The sequence below is a fragment of the Brienomyrus brachyistius genome, chromosome 16 (genome assembly GCF_023856365.1).
Source record: "Brienomyrus brachyistius isolate T26 chromosome 16, BBRACH_0.4, whole genome shotgun sequence".
Taxonomy (NCBI): domain Eukaryota; kingdom Metazoa; phylum Chordata; class Actinopteri; order Osteoglossiformes; family Mormyridae; genus Brienomyrus; species Brienomyrus brachyistius.
In genome coordinates this window covers 8,071,352-8,087,304 of record NC_064548.1, presented here as the reverse complement: position 1 = coordinate 8,087,304, position 15,953 = coordinate 8,071,352, and the positions used below count along the sequence as shown (strand labels likewise).

Below are 15,953 nucleotides of genomic sequence, written 5' to 3'. Positions count from 1 at the left end.
TCAGGGCCGATTATCATGTGGTCCAGCCAGCCAATCTGTGAGCAGCTTCCTCAGATTTCAAAGGCTAATTATACAGAATGATCGCGAAAAGACCACCTGTTCAGCAAATCCACAGAGAAACAAATGTTCATCAAAGAAGATGATGAGGGCTCAGTGGTCTACAGTGAGCTCTCCATCCTGAAGGGCCGTCTAGGCAAAAGATGGAATTGGACATTTTGAAAGTGCTGCGTCTGTGACTAAAGACAATAGGTTGTGAAGGAGCCACGACCCTGTCCAAGCTGCTGGAAGATGGAAGATCTGAAAAAAATGCAATGCATGTGTTACCAGGCCAACACAGAAGAAAAACTAACTGCAAGAAAGATTGCAGGAAAGTTAAAAACATGAAAAAATGGGGGTGCCTGCCGTGTCGCCTTATTTTGACAGTCCTGGTGACACACAAATGCGTTTTACTTGTTTACACTTGACACATGGTCGGAGAATAACTTCAAACACAATAATTACAGGGCAAAGTGTCCCAGCAGACAGCTGAATAATCTCTCCAAGTCCTTGACCCCTGTATCTGGCCAGAAGAAGAAAACGTCCTCAAGTTAAAAACAAAATAGCAGAGGATACCTCAGCCAGCATGTTAACACAGCATTACAGAGTGGGATCTCCTTGCTTATATTATGATTTAATGGCTTTACTTCCTCTGTAATCTTTGCTTTGTGGCACAAATATTTCTTGAGTTGTAAGCCCTTCTTCCCTTTTCTGCTGTATATGTGTATAATTGGTGGAATGATGACAACTTAACCAACTAGTGGCATCTAAGCAAGCTCCATCAGATGACAGTCTGCAAAGATTATCATGCCTCACACTGGAATGAACTGATAGGCGTAAACACTGAGGTAAGTCCTAAACATGGTCTGCTAGCAGCACAACGTGATTGGCTGGAAGATGAGCAAAACTGGTTTGTGTTGCCAAGAGGCTAACAAAGCTGTTTACAAAATAAGTTGCAACATTAAACATTTCAAATATCAGATATGTGATGCTGTTGCTGTCCTGTTGCTGTCACACCACAGAGACACCAGCAATGTAATGTCACTCTGTGTTGTTTTAAGGACAGTTATCCTGTCATTACTTACGTGGTATCAAAATGCCTTTCTTATTTTTTTATTTCCCAGAACTGCAGGTGACAAGTGAGCATAGTGAGTTTGAACTTCATTTGGATAAAATGAATCATGCGATGATGGATGGGGGGGCGGGGGCATTGAACAATAATATCCTGAACAGCACATACTTAGAGGCATGTCAGCTTTTTGTCATCAAATATATTTTTGACACAACTGCCTCATCTTACGTTATTCGCCATAGCAACAATAAGTAATAAAAATACCCTACTGTGCCTCATGTGAAGACCAGAGCATCCACACAAATCTGCTTTTCTCATAGACATGTTCTACAGAAAATTCACTACCAACCAGGCTGTTTAATCCTACAGGTGACATGAGAGGTTGCCTAATGCACCAGCTGCTGAGAGGCAAATGGCCGATTTCACTCTGTCTAGGACAGGGTCACTGCCACGTCATGATGTAGAGGGATGCAAGGATGCAGGTAGGTGTGACCAAAAGAAGTAAGAAAACATTTAAATTGAAAAGGCAACAAGAAAACCAACAATTTAAAATGAGTAAGGGTTGTTAATTGGTCCGCCAAATTATTATTTTTAGCTTGAATAATTGCCTAAACAGGAATATTGCAAAACCATCAAGAAAGATAGATATTCTGTATGAATGTACATTACATTTAAATAGCACTTTTCAAAACATCCACAGCGCTTTATAGAACAAATCACTTGAACCACCACCACTGTGCAGCCCCCACCGGGATGATGCGATGGCTGCCATTTTGTAACAGTATGGTCACCCCACAGTAGGTATTTACTCATCAGATACAGGGGATGGTTAGGAGGCCAGATTTGAAAGAGCCACAGTGTAGTTTTAGCCAGGACATTGGGGTACCACTCCTACTCTTTTACAAGATTCCCAGGGATCTTTCATGATCTCAGATAGTTAGGACCTTGGTTTTACATCTCATTTGAAGGACAGCACCATGTCACCCTCACTGCACTGGGACCCACACAGACTACAGGATGTGCTAACCTGTTGGCCGCATCAAGACCAGCAACAACCTAGTTGGTCTCCCATCCGAGGACTAGCCAGGCCCAAACCTGCTTAACTTCAGATGGATTACCTAGTCAGAATTAGGGGTGGCATGGCTGCTCACATGTAATCTTATTTCATTTTATGACTTCAAAGTATCTGAGTTTCAGTGGTGGATCCTGGCAAAGGCAACATGGGCAATTTCCCAAGGATGGCATCTTCTGAGGGGTCACCCCGCCACACAGGGTTAAATTGGAGGGTGGGGACTATTGGTGATACTCACCTAGGCACCACATCGGCTATGATCAGTACTGGGCGCAGCAACAGGACAGACAAAGCAAGCATGTACATTACAACAACAAATCTGCTTCGCTTGTGAATTCTGTTTTTCACAGTTGTTAACGGGTAATGCCCCATCCTGCATGGGTTAGTCCCTGTCTTGCACCCGTTGCAACCAGGATAGGCTTCAGACCCCCACAACACTGCATAGGACAAGCGGGTACAGAAAATGGATGGTTGGATGGATGTTTTTCACAACAGTGAAAACAAAGGACTTGTGTTTATTAAATTGTCTTGTTGATTTAATTCATCAATGTTATTAATCTTTTAGACTTCATGCTAAAATAGTTGTAATACATTTTACCATATTGGGGGAGGATGAATTGCCCCCAGGGTCTCTAGAATCACCTCAACGACTGGTGGGTGGTTTGGTGCCTAAGGTTTGTTAAGTCAGTGCAATTGCCCTTACCAGGAATCACCACTGCAGTAGCAGTAATTTTAAAGAGAGAGAGAGAGAGAGAGAGAGAGAGAGAGAGGGGATGAAGTAAGCTTACTATTGTGATGATTGTCCATGTAAAAGGTGACACGGTGACAGGCTGAGACATCATGACCCAAGACCGAGGGCACCGTTTATAAGCCGCTCACGCACAGTTCATTATTACGCCATACTTTGTTTTTATTGTTCCTAGGACCAACAATAAAGGATGCCTGACGCCTGCTGAATAACCTGTCATGTTAAAAAGAGGTCACCACAACAGGCAGCGTCATGGGTTCTGGTCCAAGGAGACGCCGGCACCAATAGGCTTATAACACGGTAAAGCACACTGAAACACAGTACAGTAATACTACACAGCAGCAGCGTCACCATTGTTTTTGATGCAGGTAATTTCTGGTTTATAATTGAATTATAAAAATGTGCCCTAAGATTTCCTGCATGAGAGCGAGAGTCAGACAGTGTGAGTGTTACGGCAAATGCCTGAGCTGCACTGCAGTAGCTGTTTTAACAGACAGAAATTTACATTTCATTTTTGTAACGTTGTGCTCCTTTTTTTCTCAAAGACATTTTCCCCATATTTTGAGTTAAACAATGAGTCATTGTTTTTATAGTGTTTATGTCTCATTGTAGTAATAAACGCACCTGAAAACGAGTAAATACATATATGTTCCTAAGTATAGTGCAAAGCAGTAATAGTGCATGACCTAACCTCAGGGCAGCAGAAAGTCAATTGCCTAAGGAAGGTAATAAATGTGATCGGTAGAGCAAACGGCCATCCTTTTAAATGCCGTTTCAGCTAGAATTCACATATACCGACCCAGTTAGCTGATTAGCATCACAAATATCCCAGAAGTCCCACATTCCAGCAATGTCATGTTACTCTGAAATTAACACCATGTTCTTCTTATATTCATTCAAAAATAGTAACGAAACAATTTCCACCGTACAAATCAGCAAATAAAACACGGATCTCCCTGTTTTTGTTAGCAATTTCATTAAGCTTAGTTTATACTTAATAGATTCGTTAGTCTCTCATTTTGTTGTAGATCCCCGTTTCTAAAAAAGCTGGTACAGTGTAAAATGTAAGTAAAAACAGAATGCAAATCATACAAACCCATATTTAACTGAAAAAAAGAACAAAGACAACACCTCAAATGTTGAAATTTTTATTGTTTTATGATAAATATATGCTAAATTTGAATACGATGCCAGCAGCACATTTAAAAAAAGTTGGGACAGGGCAACAAAAGCCTTTCACTGAGAGGGAACCTTTCCCCTTCACAGCAGACTCTGCCTCTCGGAGGCTCGTTTTATACCCACTTATCTTACCATACTGTTGCCAATTAACCTAATTAGTTGTGAGATATTCAACCAGGTGTTTTGTTTTAGCTTGACACAGCTTTTCCAGGCCTTTGTTGCCCTTGTCCCATCTTTTACTGAAACGCTGCTGACATCAAATTGAAATCGAGTTTGCATTTGTCATAATACAATACAATTTCTCTGTTCCAACACTTGAAACGTTTTTGGTCTATTTTCAATTAAATAGAGGTTTATATGGCCTGTAAATGACTACATTCTGTTTACGTTTTACATAATGTCCCAACTTTTTTGGACACGGGGTTGTATTACCATATATAGCGAGAGAGAAAAAGAAACGCAAATAAGTCACAATTAATTAAACAGTAGAACTCTAGAAAGGCTTATTTGGTATTATTTCTTGTTACGTAGGTGCCAAGTAGGTGCTCTCACTGATGCTACTCTAAATAAAATCTTTTTGCAAGCAATTAGCCTGGACATGACGGGTTCAGTAGTGCATTTAGAGTTCCGATGAATGATTGTTAGCTCTGTTGCAGTTGTCGCCTGCTTTTCATTTTTGAAGTCTTAGGAATCCCAGAAAAATATATGAGCACATAGGACTGCTGGTCATTTACCTCACATTTGTCCCTCAAATCTCTCTGCATCAGGCTTAGTTTAGCTTATACTGTATGTAACAGCAATTATCCACAGGGGTGGTTTTCAATTACAGTTTAATTATCTTAATTATGTCTAGACGTGGGCATGGTAAGCAATCATAGCATAGTATGTGATCATTACCTCTAGCTTAAAAAACCCTGTGTAAAGGTTATTCCTCCCTTGTATTAAATTTCAGGCCCGCGTCACCACCCAGAATGATTAGGACAGCGAAAAAAGAAGCCGGGGGGGGGGGGACCTTTGCGCTGTTTGCACATATTTGAGGATGAGGCAAGCCATTCTCTGTGTGAATCTTAACCCAATTCATGTCTGAGAAGAGCTCGGACAGCCATTTTGAGTTTTCTGCCATAGGAACAAATGATAATTCAACACATAACTTACCCGCAATAACAAACATCCCAAAATAAGCTGCGGCTATAACAAATAAAGACTTTATTTTGCTGTACTTCACACAATTGATGGGGGTTTGTTTAGCCCTCACTCTCCGCAGGACCCACACATTACAGGAGCCTGAAGCAGGCACACCGAAGCCAGAGGCTACAAAGCCCAGATACAGGCAGCTCCCCAGCCAGAGTTCAGCTCCTCATCACAGTCCTGGAGCACAACCATGGAGAACATGAAATTCCTTCTGTTCACCTCCTGCTGGAGTCCTGCTGGAGTCCTGCTGGAGTAGTGCTTGTTTCGTTTATATCATTCGCAGTTCCCAGTCAGAATATTGTTTGTAATAAATAACCGTGAGGGTCCCGTGCGAGTTTCCTCAGAGGCGATGGGGAGTAGGGGGAGGGTCTGAGATCATCTGACGCGCAGCCGTGACATCATCCACTCCAGACCCTGGCACAGCCTGCAGTTGTGAAAAAGAGAGGTAAGCTTTCTGTGATCACAAATATGCAGGCAACAATCGTACAATTGGAGGGTAGGTTTCCAGCAGCACCCACTCAAGGAACCGGGTTTTTCACTAGAGATGTAACCTTTTGGTAAGAGTCAGCTGGAACAGGCCTTTGACCCTCTTCCAAAGAACGGCGCATGCACAGTCTAAGTGTCAGCTAACTCCTAAAGGGGGCGGCATACCCTTCGCCAGTGAGGGCACAGCAGGCCTGGATATGCCACTGGTGTTCCTTGATGGATGTGAGCTGTAGGCTCTGAGAGATCTCAGCCACTGACATGCAACCTTTCACATCCTGCTTGTTAGCAAACACCAACAGGCCAGCCTTTTTTAAGTCCTGTGGGACAGAGAGAGGGAGAAATTCATGGATGTGTTAACGGATAACAAAAGGCCATTTTATTTAAAGAAAAATTCTTTACAATGTAATTTGACATCGATCAGTAAATTCACAAATCACAAGCCAAAGTGGGCACTACATCTAGGTGACTGCACAACCCTAAAGGCATTTTTCCACCACACCAGGTACCACACTTCTGGTACGGTACTTTCCCTTTTCCATTGACTTCCAGTCAAGGACCAGTACCAAAGGTTCCAGTACCTAAAATGCCAAACCAGCTGGGGTAATTTTTGGTACTTTGGGTTTGGGCTTAAAAGCTTTCTTTGTCGAATAGTCTTGCAAATAGTCTGCCTCTGAAATACAATTTAACTTAAAAAAAATTACAAACTCAGAAAACAATGATAAACAAAGTAAAAAATAAAAGTAATAATGATGTATGTGTGGATAAATGAAGAGATCCAAGCTTAAACTGCGATCTGGTCAGAATAATAGATACAACTAAATGAACTGTCGCATTGTGATTTCGTTGCAATTAATACTGGTACATTTATAAAGCAAAAAAGGAGTTCAAAATAACTCTCTTACAAACCTGTCCAGGAGTGATTTAGCAAGGATGAAAATGATTACACTGTGTTGCTCATGCAAAACTGTTTTTTAGAAACATAATAGATAATCTTAATCATTAAAATCACAAAACAATAACGGAATAAAATGCTTTAGCAAAACTTAAACTGTATAGAACTAAAGGTATGAAAAAGCCTGATGTAGCTGACTAGTGGCGTGAGAATTGCATGTGCATAACATGGGATATTGTTATTAACATAACACATCCAGCCTTATAATATACTATAGCTATTTTTTTTTTATTCAGTACAAAATACACTGCCTTGCACTGATGCCAATCAGTGCGAGGACCAGTTTTACTCCAGTGGAAAACCAGCACCTTGAAGTACCAAAAGTACGGTACCTGGTGCAGTGGAAAAGTGCCCTAATACACCAGTTTGCACACAGTCACAGGTTATAGTTACAGGTTGAGCTTTTGTTGGGAGCAGCACTATAACCTGACACATACCTCATGTGCAAGCATCTTATAGAGCTCCTCCCTGGTGACAGAGATCCTCTCTCTGTCTGTACTGTCCACCACCACGATGACAAACTGAGGAAAGGGTTCATGTAGGGAGCTGAGAATGATGTTGCCCATGTCCACTCACTCATGAAGCATGACTGGTCATAGCCCATTACCCTCTGCTGCACTGCAAACTAATCTGTACTCCACTTTAACTGGAAGTAGGAAATAACTTTCAGAAGAATCCTTATATTACAGACTGGAACAACCACCAGCCGTTTCTTATTGCTAATTTCTGTTGGTATTTGCTTTCACAATCTGTACTGTGCCTTGTATTCTAAGAAATAATCAGATAGGAAATAATTTATTACACATACTTGAAGTCCAGTGGGAATCAAACAATATAAAACAGATATTAAAGAAACACAAGGCAGAAGCACACACACACCTCTGTGTTGGTGTAGTAGGTGTTCCAGGAGGAGCGGAGCGACTCCTGCCCGCCTATGTCCCACATGAGGAAGTGCGTGCTGTTGACCATGATCTCCTCCACGTTGCTGCCTATTGTGGGTGAGGTGTGGACCACTTCATTCATAGAACTGCACTCCATGAAAAAAAGCAAAAGTTCCCACATTAGGACCATTTCTTTACAGCAAAATCAGTTAAAAATACAGCATTCATTTGTGACCTCTGACAACAGCAGCCACAGTGCTCCCCTAGTGCTCAAACATGGTACTGGAGACCACATAGGAATTCCACATTCTCTTACTCATTACAGATTTTTGGCACTGCGGTCACCTTGGTGCTAACAAAACAACTTGCGATGCTACCAATTATAATTACAGCATTCATCGAGACGCAATGGAAACACTGTCAAGCAAAAGCACTATTTCCCATAGGCTGGAGTTAAAATGTGTGTTTGAATTTCACAAAGCTTTATAATTAGCACACGGTTCACGATGCTGCTGCATGAGCAGGGCGAGTGCTTGACTTCACTTTACCACTGAGCAAACTGCCGTCAGTGATCTGTCAACTACAGCTTTTTACTTTATTGGTATATATTTCAAACTTAGTTTTGAGTTAACATATAAAGCAACACTCCATGAAAAGCGATCACGCTAGGCTTACGGCTTGGATATGCTTTCTGACATGTGTATAGTGTCATGCGATAGAAGGAAAGTGGATGCAGCGGAGCCCACCCAGGTGCACTGGCTCCTCGGAAAACACCCACCCCCACCCCTTTTCAGTACACCAGAGGCTTCAGAATACTCACAACTGGTACAATATAGTGGTCTTCCCAGCATTGTCCAGACCCACAATGATGACTTTGTGCTCTGAAAAGACATAAAATCGTGAAAATGAATGTGAGCATTCATTTTTAAAATTAAAACCATATACAAGGCATCAGGTACACTGTAAGTATAATATGTGTTGTCACACGTTTGCACAAACGGCCAAGCATCACTCACACATAAAATAAACACAAGAACAATATATATAGTTCAGTTTAATTTTATTTTATGTGGATGATGAATGGTGAAATACGTCTCTTTTAGGAAGCACTTATCCAAACAGGCTTGGAGAAGTCCACAGAAAATGTGGAAACACACAGCCTAAGGCCAGGGACACACTGATCAGGACAGAGGCCCATAGCAGGACACTCACACGTTTAGTTACGCACCAGTTCACACAAAGTGGAAGACTTAGAGAGAAGCCCCAATGCAAATGCGCTGCTATGAAAACACTACTTTTTGGCTTCGCAAATACCTAATATGAGAGCCAGAAGAAAACTGCATTCCACAGAACCTGCCCAACCTCCCCGCAACACCAAGGCGAGTCCGCAGGCAGTATCTGCGGAGTAGTAACGGTGCGGGTAAATGAATAGAGACACCTGCATTATGGTGCATGACTGTGGCACGTGCGTTCACACTCGCACACACTAGCATATCACGTCATGTGACTGCACTGCAGGCAGCTGCTACCCAGATGCAAAAGCAGCCAACAACAAAAGCTGCATGAACAAATAGTCATAGAAACATAGGCATCCAAAAACAAGTTCTCTGCTTTTATCCATTATTGAAAAGGTCATAGCACACCTACTAAGAATTTCCTTATAGAAGTAATGTAACTCTGAGCCAATGTGCCTTCTGCAGGGGCCTGTCACTGTACCTGATGGGACACCTTATGCAGAAGAGAATGGCTATGAAACAGATTTAAGAATAGCGAGTGCCCCAGTGTGGATGCAAGTACTCATCCCTACCAAGACATTCAGGGAAGGGAGACTTAATTTGAATACAATGAAGTAATGAGTTCATGATAAACAATTAAACATCAATACCCTAGTACACAGAGATAGCAGCAAACTCCATTCACAGTGGGAGCCAGATTCAAAGGCTCAACTATGTTGCATCACTAGCCACTGAGCGCTGAGCCTCACAACATAGCTGAGGACCATCACATGGATTGTAAGGAGAATACAAGAAAAACCCCTTTCGCCCTTGTTTCACAAAGCTTCTCCTGTAAACGCTGCACAGGGCAGCCAAAATAACAAAGAAACACAGGGAGAAAAGGCAAGAAGCACACACTAGGGGGCGAATCCACTAAATGCCAGACCAATGTGCACTTTCATTGTCTATCCCCATTTCCACTGAGTCAGTAAGCTGAAACAAGAGCTGGCTGGGCCTCAGCTGCCTGCGCTCTGATAATACCACATGGGAGAGAGGGGGGTCAGAAGCTAACAGCACACACAACTTGCTTCCCATTTCCGCTTCAATATCTCTGCCACATACGGATCTGAAATGCTACAACCAGATGGTGCAACACAAAATGTGTCACAAAGTGCAAAGGTAGGGGAGGGGCTGTGCTGTAGCTTGCACTGGTGCCTGAGATCTGAATTTCAATCTGCATGTTTGCTATCAGCACACGTTTGTGGGTCAAGGGGCACACAAGGCTGCTGAGTTGTGCAGTTCCACATCTGCATTCACACATGACACTAGTTCTTGTCTATATTGTCCGGGAGAAAAAGTACAGGGTGCTGATCACATGACCTAGAAGAACAGAATAATTAGAGATACACAAAACCACACGCACATGCGCGTGCATGCACACATACGAGTTATTAAACACACAAACATACACACTCTTAAAATAGGAGTGATATCCCTGTTTGTTTTCTGTCCTGCATTATTCTAGAGAGCAGTATCTGTGTTCATATTTAAGTAAATTAAATATTCAACAAATGGTGCTGTGTTTTGACTCAGATAGACTGGACTTATAACTAGGACAGCACTCTCAAAGACTACTAGGTTGTCAGGGAATTGCTAGTTACTATAAAAGCCACAGATTTAGATGTACTGTGGAAGGCACACCATGAGTAGTGCCAATTCTGTGACAAATGAATACTCACAGGATCCAATCAGTGCAGAATCAGAGACAATAGTTCCTACCATTTGCAGGAGCTTTGTTGGGGATTAAACTTGACAAAATCTGATTTAAAATGATATATGGTACCAAGTGTCACTTTGTTGAAGCAAGGCTCAGTATAAGATATCCCAAAAGAGCAAGGATTAGGAATTCCACCTCACCAGGTCTGCTATCTATGTACCATGACTGACAATAGACTACCTTCAGTAATATGAGCATGTTACAAATCATGTAAAATGCAGTGAGCAGCAAAACATACATCCGTCCATCCAACTCCCAACCATATACGGTGGTCAGGGTTACAGGATTACCTGTGGTCTATCCCAGGGAAAAGATAGCACAAGGCAGGGGTTCACCCTGGGTGAGATGCCCTTCCATCAAAGACGACATACATACACTTACTCATGCTTCATTGATGCAAAAAAATAAATAAAAATCTACAAAAACATAATTGACACAAATGCATTGAGCACGAACAACATTTACATTTATTGGGCATCCCACTCCTAGATAACTACATGACAGAAAGGTGACACATTGTACTGATCTGGGTCAGAGGCACTGAGGGAACATGCCAAATCCAACCTTATTCAGGCCTGATAACTTTACAGGGAAACATGAGCAGGGCAAGAAGAGCAGCCATCAGGGACAGAAAACGGCTGGGACGGGCGGCATTTCGCTCATGGAAACAGCATCATTCATAATGGATAGGAGCGGATCAGGTACCTGCATCCAGCCCAGAATAACACTCCGAATCGCGCAACATCCCCGAAGTAAGCCTGAAGTGCGGTGCTGCTTGGTTCTTTTTCTGAAGTTATTAATAAAACCCCCAAAGTCGGAAAGGAATCAGATATTCTCTCACAGTTTAACGTTATACATATTTGCCACCTTTCCTATGTACATCCGAAAAAAATTTTCAGGGACACACAACATACTTTCTATGATCTACTATATACAAGGTACGGTGTAAACTATGCACATGCTAACTGACATATAAAAGACTTCCTGCTGCATGTAACACACAAAACCATTTAAAATACGCCAGACACAGGCGCATAAACTGCTACTTCATAGCCTCGTATGACGCGCTAATTCAACTGTACTTTAGTCTGAATATTAATCTGGAATAAACTACAATGAACAATCTGCTAGAGAGTAACAGTAACGGCCGCTTCGCGTGTCACCTCATCGCACCTACCGTCCGCCGCATCCGGCAGATCCCTTTCCTAACAAACCGATCACCGGGGGTCGTTCCGGCCCCCTAGTCGGTATGATCGCGTGAGTAATGCGACTAACCAGTTAGCTAGACACAGTAAATTCAACCAGTTCGCGCTAAACATTCACAATGGTAGTTTTCGAAGCCTGACAGCTAAGGCGAGCCTATGACCGGTCACACTGACAGCACGTCGGTTACGACGCTAACCGAAAGGCACAGCACCAGCTCCAGCGGCACCACAGCCGCGACCGCCAGGCGAAGCCCGTCCACGGCGCTCTTCGTCATCCGCGCCTCGAAACCTGTAGCCAAGCCGTATAAAAGCCGCAATGAAACACACGACGGTACCCACCTTGGTGGTTAAAAAGCCTCCACAGCTTAGTGAAGAGGATACCCATCGCCGCGACGGGCCCGTGAGGCGGCCGGAGCGCCTCTCCACCACCGCGAAACAAAGCAGGCTACGCGTTAGCTAGACAGTGCCTACCAGCTCCAGCTCTGTCACAGGAAACGCGCCGCTAACTAGCATGGCGGTGACTGAATAAACCCTCATCCACACACAGGCTCCGCTATCCGAGCAGTGCTATGAAAACTGGAACAAGGCACGTATACACTTCTCGGGCCGAAGAGCCGGACGCTCGACACAGACTGTAGCTCAATTCGACCCGACTCGGCTGCCAGTTCGTCATCGCTGTGCGCATGCGCGAGACAAGGCGTTACGAAACGACGTGACCAGCTGGGTATCGCGGAGTTGTGGACTCAAGGAATGTGGACGCTTCTTTGTCAATGAAGTTAATTAAAAGAAGAAAAAAATAATAATAAGACATTTGTATACAAGACCTACGTATTCTCAAACTGATGATAAGGCAAAAAATGCCTTATCTTTGCTCAGAAATATATACGTGAGGTATTGAATAATATAATCATATTTAGAATCGTATGCTGTAATATATATTTGAATATACGTATTTATCATACGTCATTAAACAGGTTTTACAATTAGCGGGAGGGTGCACAATATTTTGCAATTTCATAAACACTCCAGATTACATTTTGTCCTCTTCTTGTTGCAGGAATTCATGCTGTAACTGTGCTCTTCTGGCTGTCAGTTAAGCTATAACTGCTGTATGAAAGCTGTGTGATGTTTTCATTCTTTATTTACAGGTCACCCATATTTGTTAGAATTACAGTGAAAACACTGATTTTGCCCTTACACGTCGCAACGCTGAAAAACTTATAGACAAGATGGCAGGTTTGCATCTAGGTCTCTTTTCATGATGCACTGTCATTGATAAACCATCTCGACCATGTTTTTTTTTTTTTTATTGTGGATGCAGTTTGGTTTATAATAACTGTTTACCAGAGTTGACCATCAAAAGTCACCACTACTTAGGAGCTGCTGACCAGCAAAGAAATAAGTAATCATTCATTACAAAGAGTAGTGCTGATTTACTAGTACTACAGTGAACTTACAGGAGAACAAATAAAGAAAAATGGAATAATGCATTTATAATTTACGTTTATCTATTTAATTTAAGGAGCCTTTCCCAGGCAACACTTGGCACAAAAATAGTACACTCTGAACAGGACAGCCATCCATCTCAGGGCGCACACTCACATTCACACACAATGGGCAACTTAGGCTAAAGCTGGGAGGAAACTCACATAACTTCACAACTATATGCCCCCCCCCCCCCCCCTCCCCAAAGTCATCCATATGCACTGACATGATCGTTTATAAATGTAATGCATTTCAAGAAGAATATGTCTATAGTGAGAAGATGTTAAAAATGTTCTGGAATATAACAATTTGCATATGATAAGCAGCTCCATAGTACACATCTCAATGGCAACCTGAAAAGAAAAAGACCGTATTTATAAGAGTAAAAAATGCTTACCTAGGCTAGTTACAAGGCAGATAAACAGCATTAAGAAGGAGAGCTACTTTTTTAATTTATTGTTTTATTTTAGAAAACTTTTAAACGGAGCTAAATTTGTTCTTACACATCTATTTTCCATAAAACATATTCTTATTTGAATATACAGTAATAAATTAAAACATGATATTACTCATGCAAATTTGCATTACCCTTTTAGATATCATCTTCCACAAAAATAACAGCACTATTTCATTTGAACAGTGAAACTCAGATGAAGCAGGTACGTAGCAGAGGGCCGGGTGCTGGGGGGGGGGGGGGGGGGGGGGGGGAGGCTCAGCATGCACCACTGTACACATTTGCATAGTAAATGATTTTTTCTTTTTTCTTTTTTAGTCCAGCATGCCTTTTTATCTATGGCACAGAACCAAAATTTTATTCTTGGGAGCAAAAAAAGAAAGGAAAAGAAAAGAAAAGTTTCTTTATGTAGAAATGCATGTAGAGATGGCCTTTTGGGCAGAGAAGTAGTAATTTCTTTTTACATTTCTGCACAGATTAGAACTCAACAGTGGTGTTGCAAGATAGAGACAGAGAGGCTGTTGAAACTGAAGCATGCAATAGTCTGTTCATAGTATCCTACTGTTAAGGCTTTACTGTAAAACCAACAAAACATGACAAATTAATATGAATATTTCAAAATACATTATAGTCATTCTTTCCTTTCGCAGGGACAGTTTCCATAGAGGTAAATCTACTATAGCTATGATGGTTGATGGTGTAGCAGTAAAGAAATGTAAAGAATTTCAGTACTGTAATATAAACTGATTGTATTGAATCATACCTCCTGTTTTGAAGACGGAGGTCTCATTTGTTCATATAAAAAGTATAGAGGTGTAAATGATGCTGTGGCTGCTGCACTGCACTGCATCTCGTTTTATTATCGCTGCAAAGTGTCTTCATAAACGGAGGACATGTAGTCATAGATCACTTTTCGTTTTGGAAATTACATAATCCCTACAAAACTGGGTAAGTATAGAATGGAAGAATGTTTCCAGAGCAGGTCAACTTGTGGAAATGTGTTCAGGGGTTTTCTAAAAATGTAAAAATATGAAAAGTTAGAAAGTAATTGTTGATATTTCAAGGGAAGGGTTTTCAAAAAGCTTTGTCATTCTAAACAGGAGGAACTCATTTGGCATTGTGAAAGATGTTTCATACATACACATGTTTGACCTCTAAATAAGCCTTTACAAGTGACTTTTGATGTAGGGAACAACAGAGACATCTTGACCTAACTGGAATTTTGATATGGGCTCTCGATCAATAAATCTAGCATTCAGTCTATGACGTATAGAAGCCGGTTCTCAAAAAACACATTAAAAAGCATTAAAACATTTTCCATGAAATAGCCTCTGATTGTGATTCACATTTCTGTCCATCTCCATGTCTAGTGATCAGCAGATCAGCCAGAGAGCAGATAATGGCACAAATGACAGTGAGTATCAAAACAGTACAGGCAGCTGGGGCACCTCAGCCAGCATGTGGCGCCAGTCTTTGACAAACTCACATTGAGGGATAAGAAGCTGGCGATGGGGTAGCTGTGATGAGCTACACACTAATAATGTGTTATGCACTTGAAACACCACAAAAACATCCAGTTCCATTCGTCACTCAGCCGTTTATCCTGTCAATGTTATTGTGATACAGAGCCTGTCCCAGAAGGCATTGGGCTTAAGGCAAGGTAAACTGTGGGCAGGACACCAGTACATCGCCAGTTCACATGCACACAGGACAGCGTATTTTCACTGACTTAGTGGAAAGCATAAGTGGACATCGCCACTGCGGTGGTCTGTACTAATAGACCATCCATTCTTAGATGGTTGCTGTCTTATAGCTGCCCGTTGTGCTCTTAGGAGAAGAAATGCAGACGGTTTCTCTATGTAATTCACAGCTATTATGTTCTTATGATGATGTTATATGTAACATTAGCTCTGTCTCATTCATTCATTATCAGAACAGCAGCTGGAGGATTCATGTCAGTCAGCACTCAGTACTTTTTTTAATATTGAGTCTTGTATACGTTTGTCGTGAGTAAACCTGTTTGTCCTTGACTTTGAACAGACAATAGATGGATTTATTTGAGAATCACCTAAATGGTAATGGAAAAATACAAGAAATGAGATGTTTCTGGTAGATTGCCTATTTTGCTGGGAAACCATATTCTATAGACAGAGTTGGGTATTTCAGTTCCAAAGAGTAAATGTCCAGACTGGGATTTTGTT

General features: G+C 41.8%; 1 protein-coding gene across 2 annotated transcripts; it reads right to left on the bottom strand.

Moving 5' to 3' along the window:
• Positions 1-5,290: 5,290 nt before the first annotated feature.
• On the bottom strand, positions 5,291-12,529 carry arl5a (ADP-ribosylation factor-like 5A). Of its 2 annotated transcripts, none has more exons than XM_048978671.1 (6): positions 12,153-12,529; positions 8,438-8,498; positions 7,616-7,768; positions 7,174-7,257; positions 5,950-6,101; positions 5,291-5,722 (listed from the first exon to the last, which is right to left on the bottom strand). In XM_048978671.1, the coding sequence occupies exons 3-6, from the start codon at positions 7,757-7,759 to the stop codon at positions 5,674-5,676; spliced, it is 429 nt and encodes a 142-aa protein (XP_048834628.1). In that variant the 5' UTR covers positions 7,760-7,768; positions 8,438-8,498; positions 12,153-12,529; the 3' UTR covers positions 5,291-5,673. The 2 variants fall into 2 exon arrangements, with proteins under 2 accessions (XP_048834628.1, XP_048834627.1); XM_048978670.1 differs by having other exon boundaries at positions 7,616-7,763; positions 12,153-12,524.
• Between the last annotated feature and the right edge of the window lie 3,424 nt (positions 12,530-15,953).

What these genes read in the sequence shown, in the direction of transcription:
- arl5a (XM_048978670.1), bottom strand. Translation starts at nt 12,198, where the DNA reads ATGGGTATCCTCTTCACTAAGCTGTGGAGGCTTTTTAACCACCAAG. An exon ending in ACCACTATATTGTACCAGTT is followed by an intron (nt 7,764 to 8,437) that starts GTGAGTATTCTG and finishes CATGGAGTGCAG; the next exon opens with TTCTATGAATGAAGTGGTCC. An exon ending in TGTGCCCTCACTGGCGAAGG is followed by an intron (nt 5,723 to 5,949) that starts GTATGCCGCCCC and finishes TCACAACTGCAG; the next exon opens with GCTGTGCCAGGGTCTGGAGT.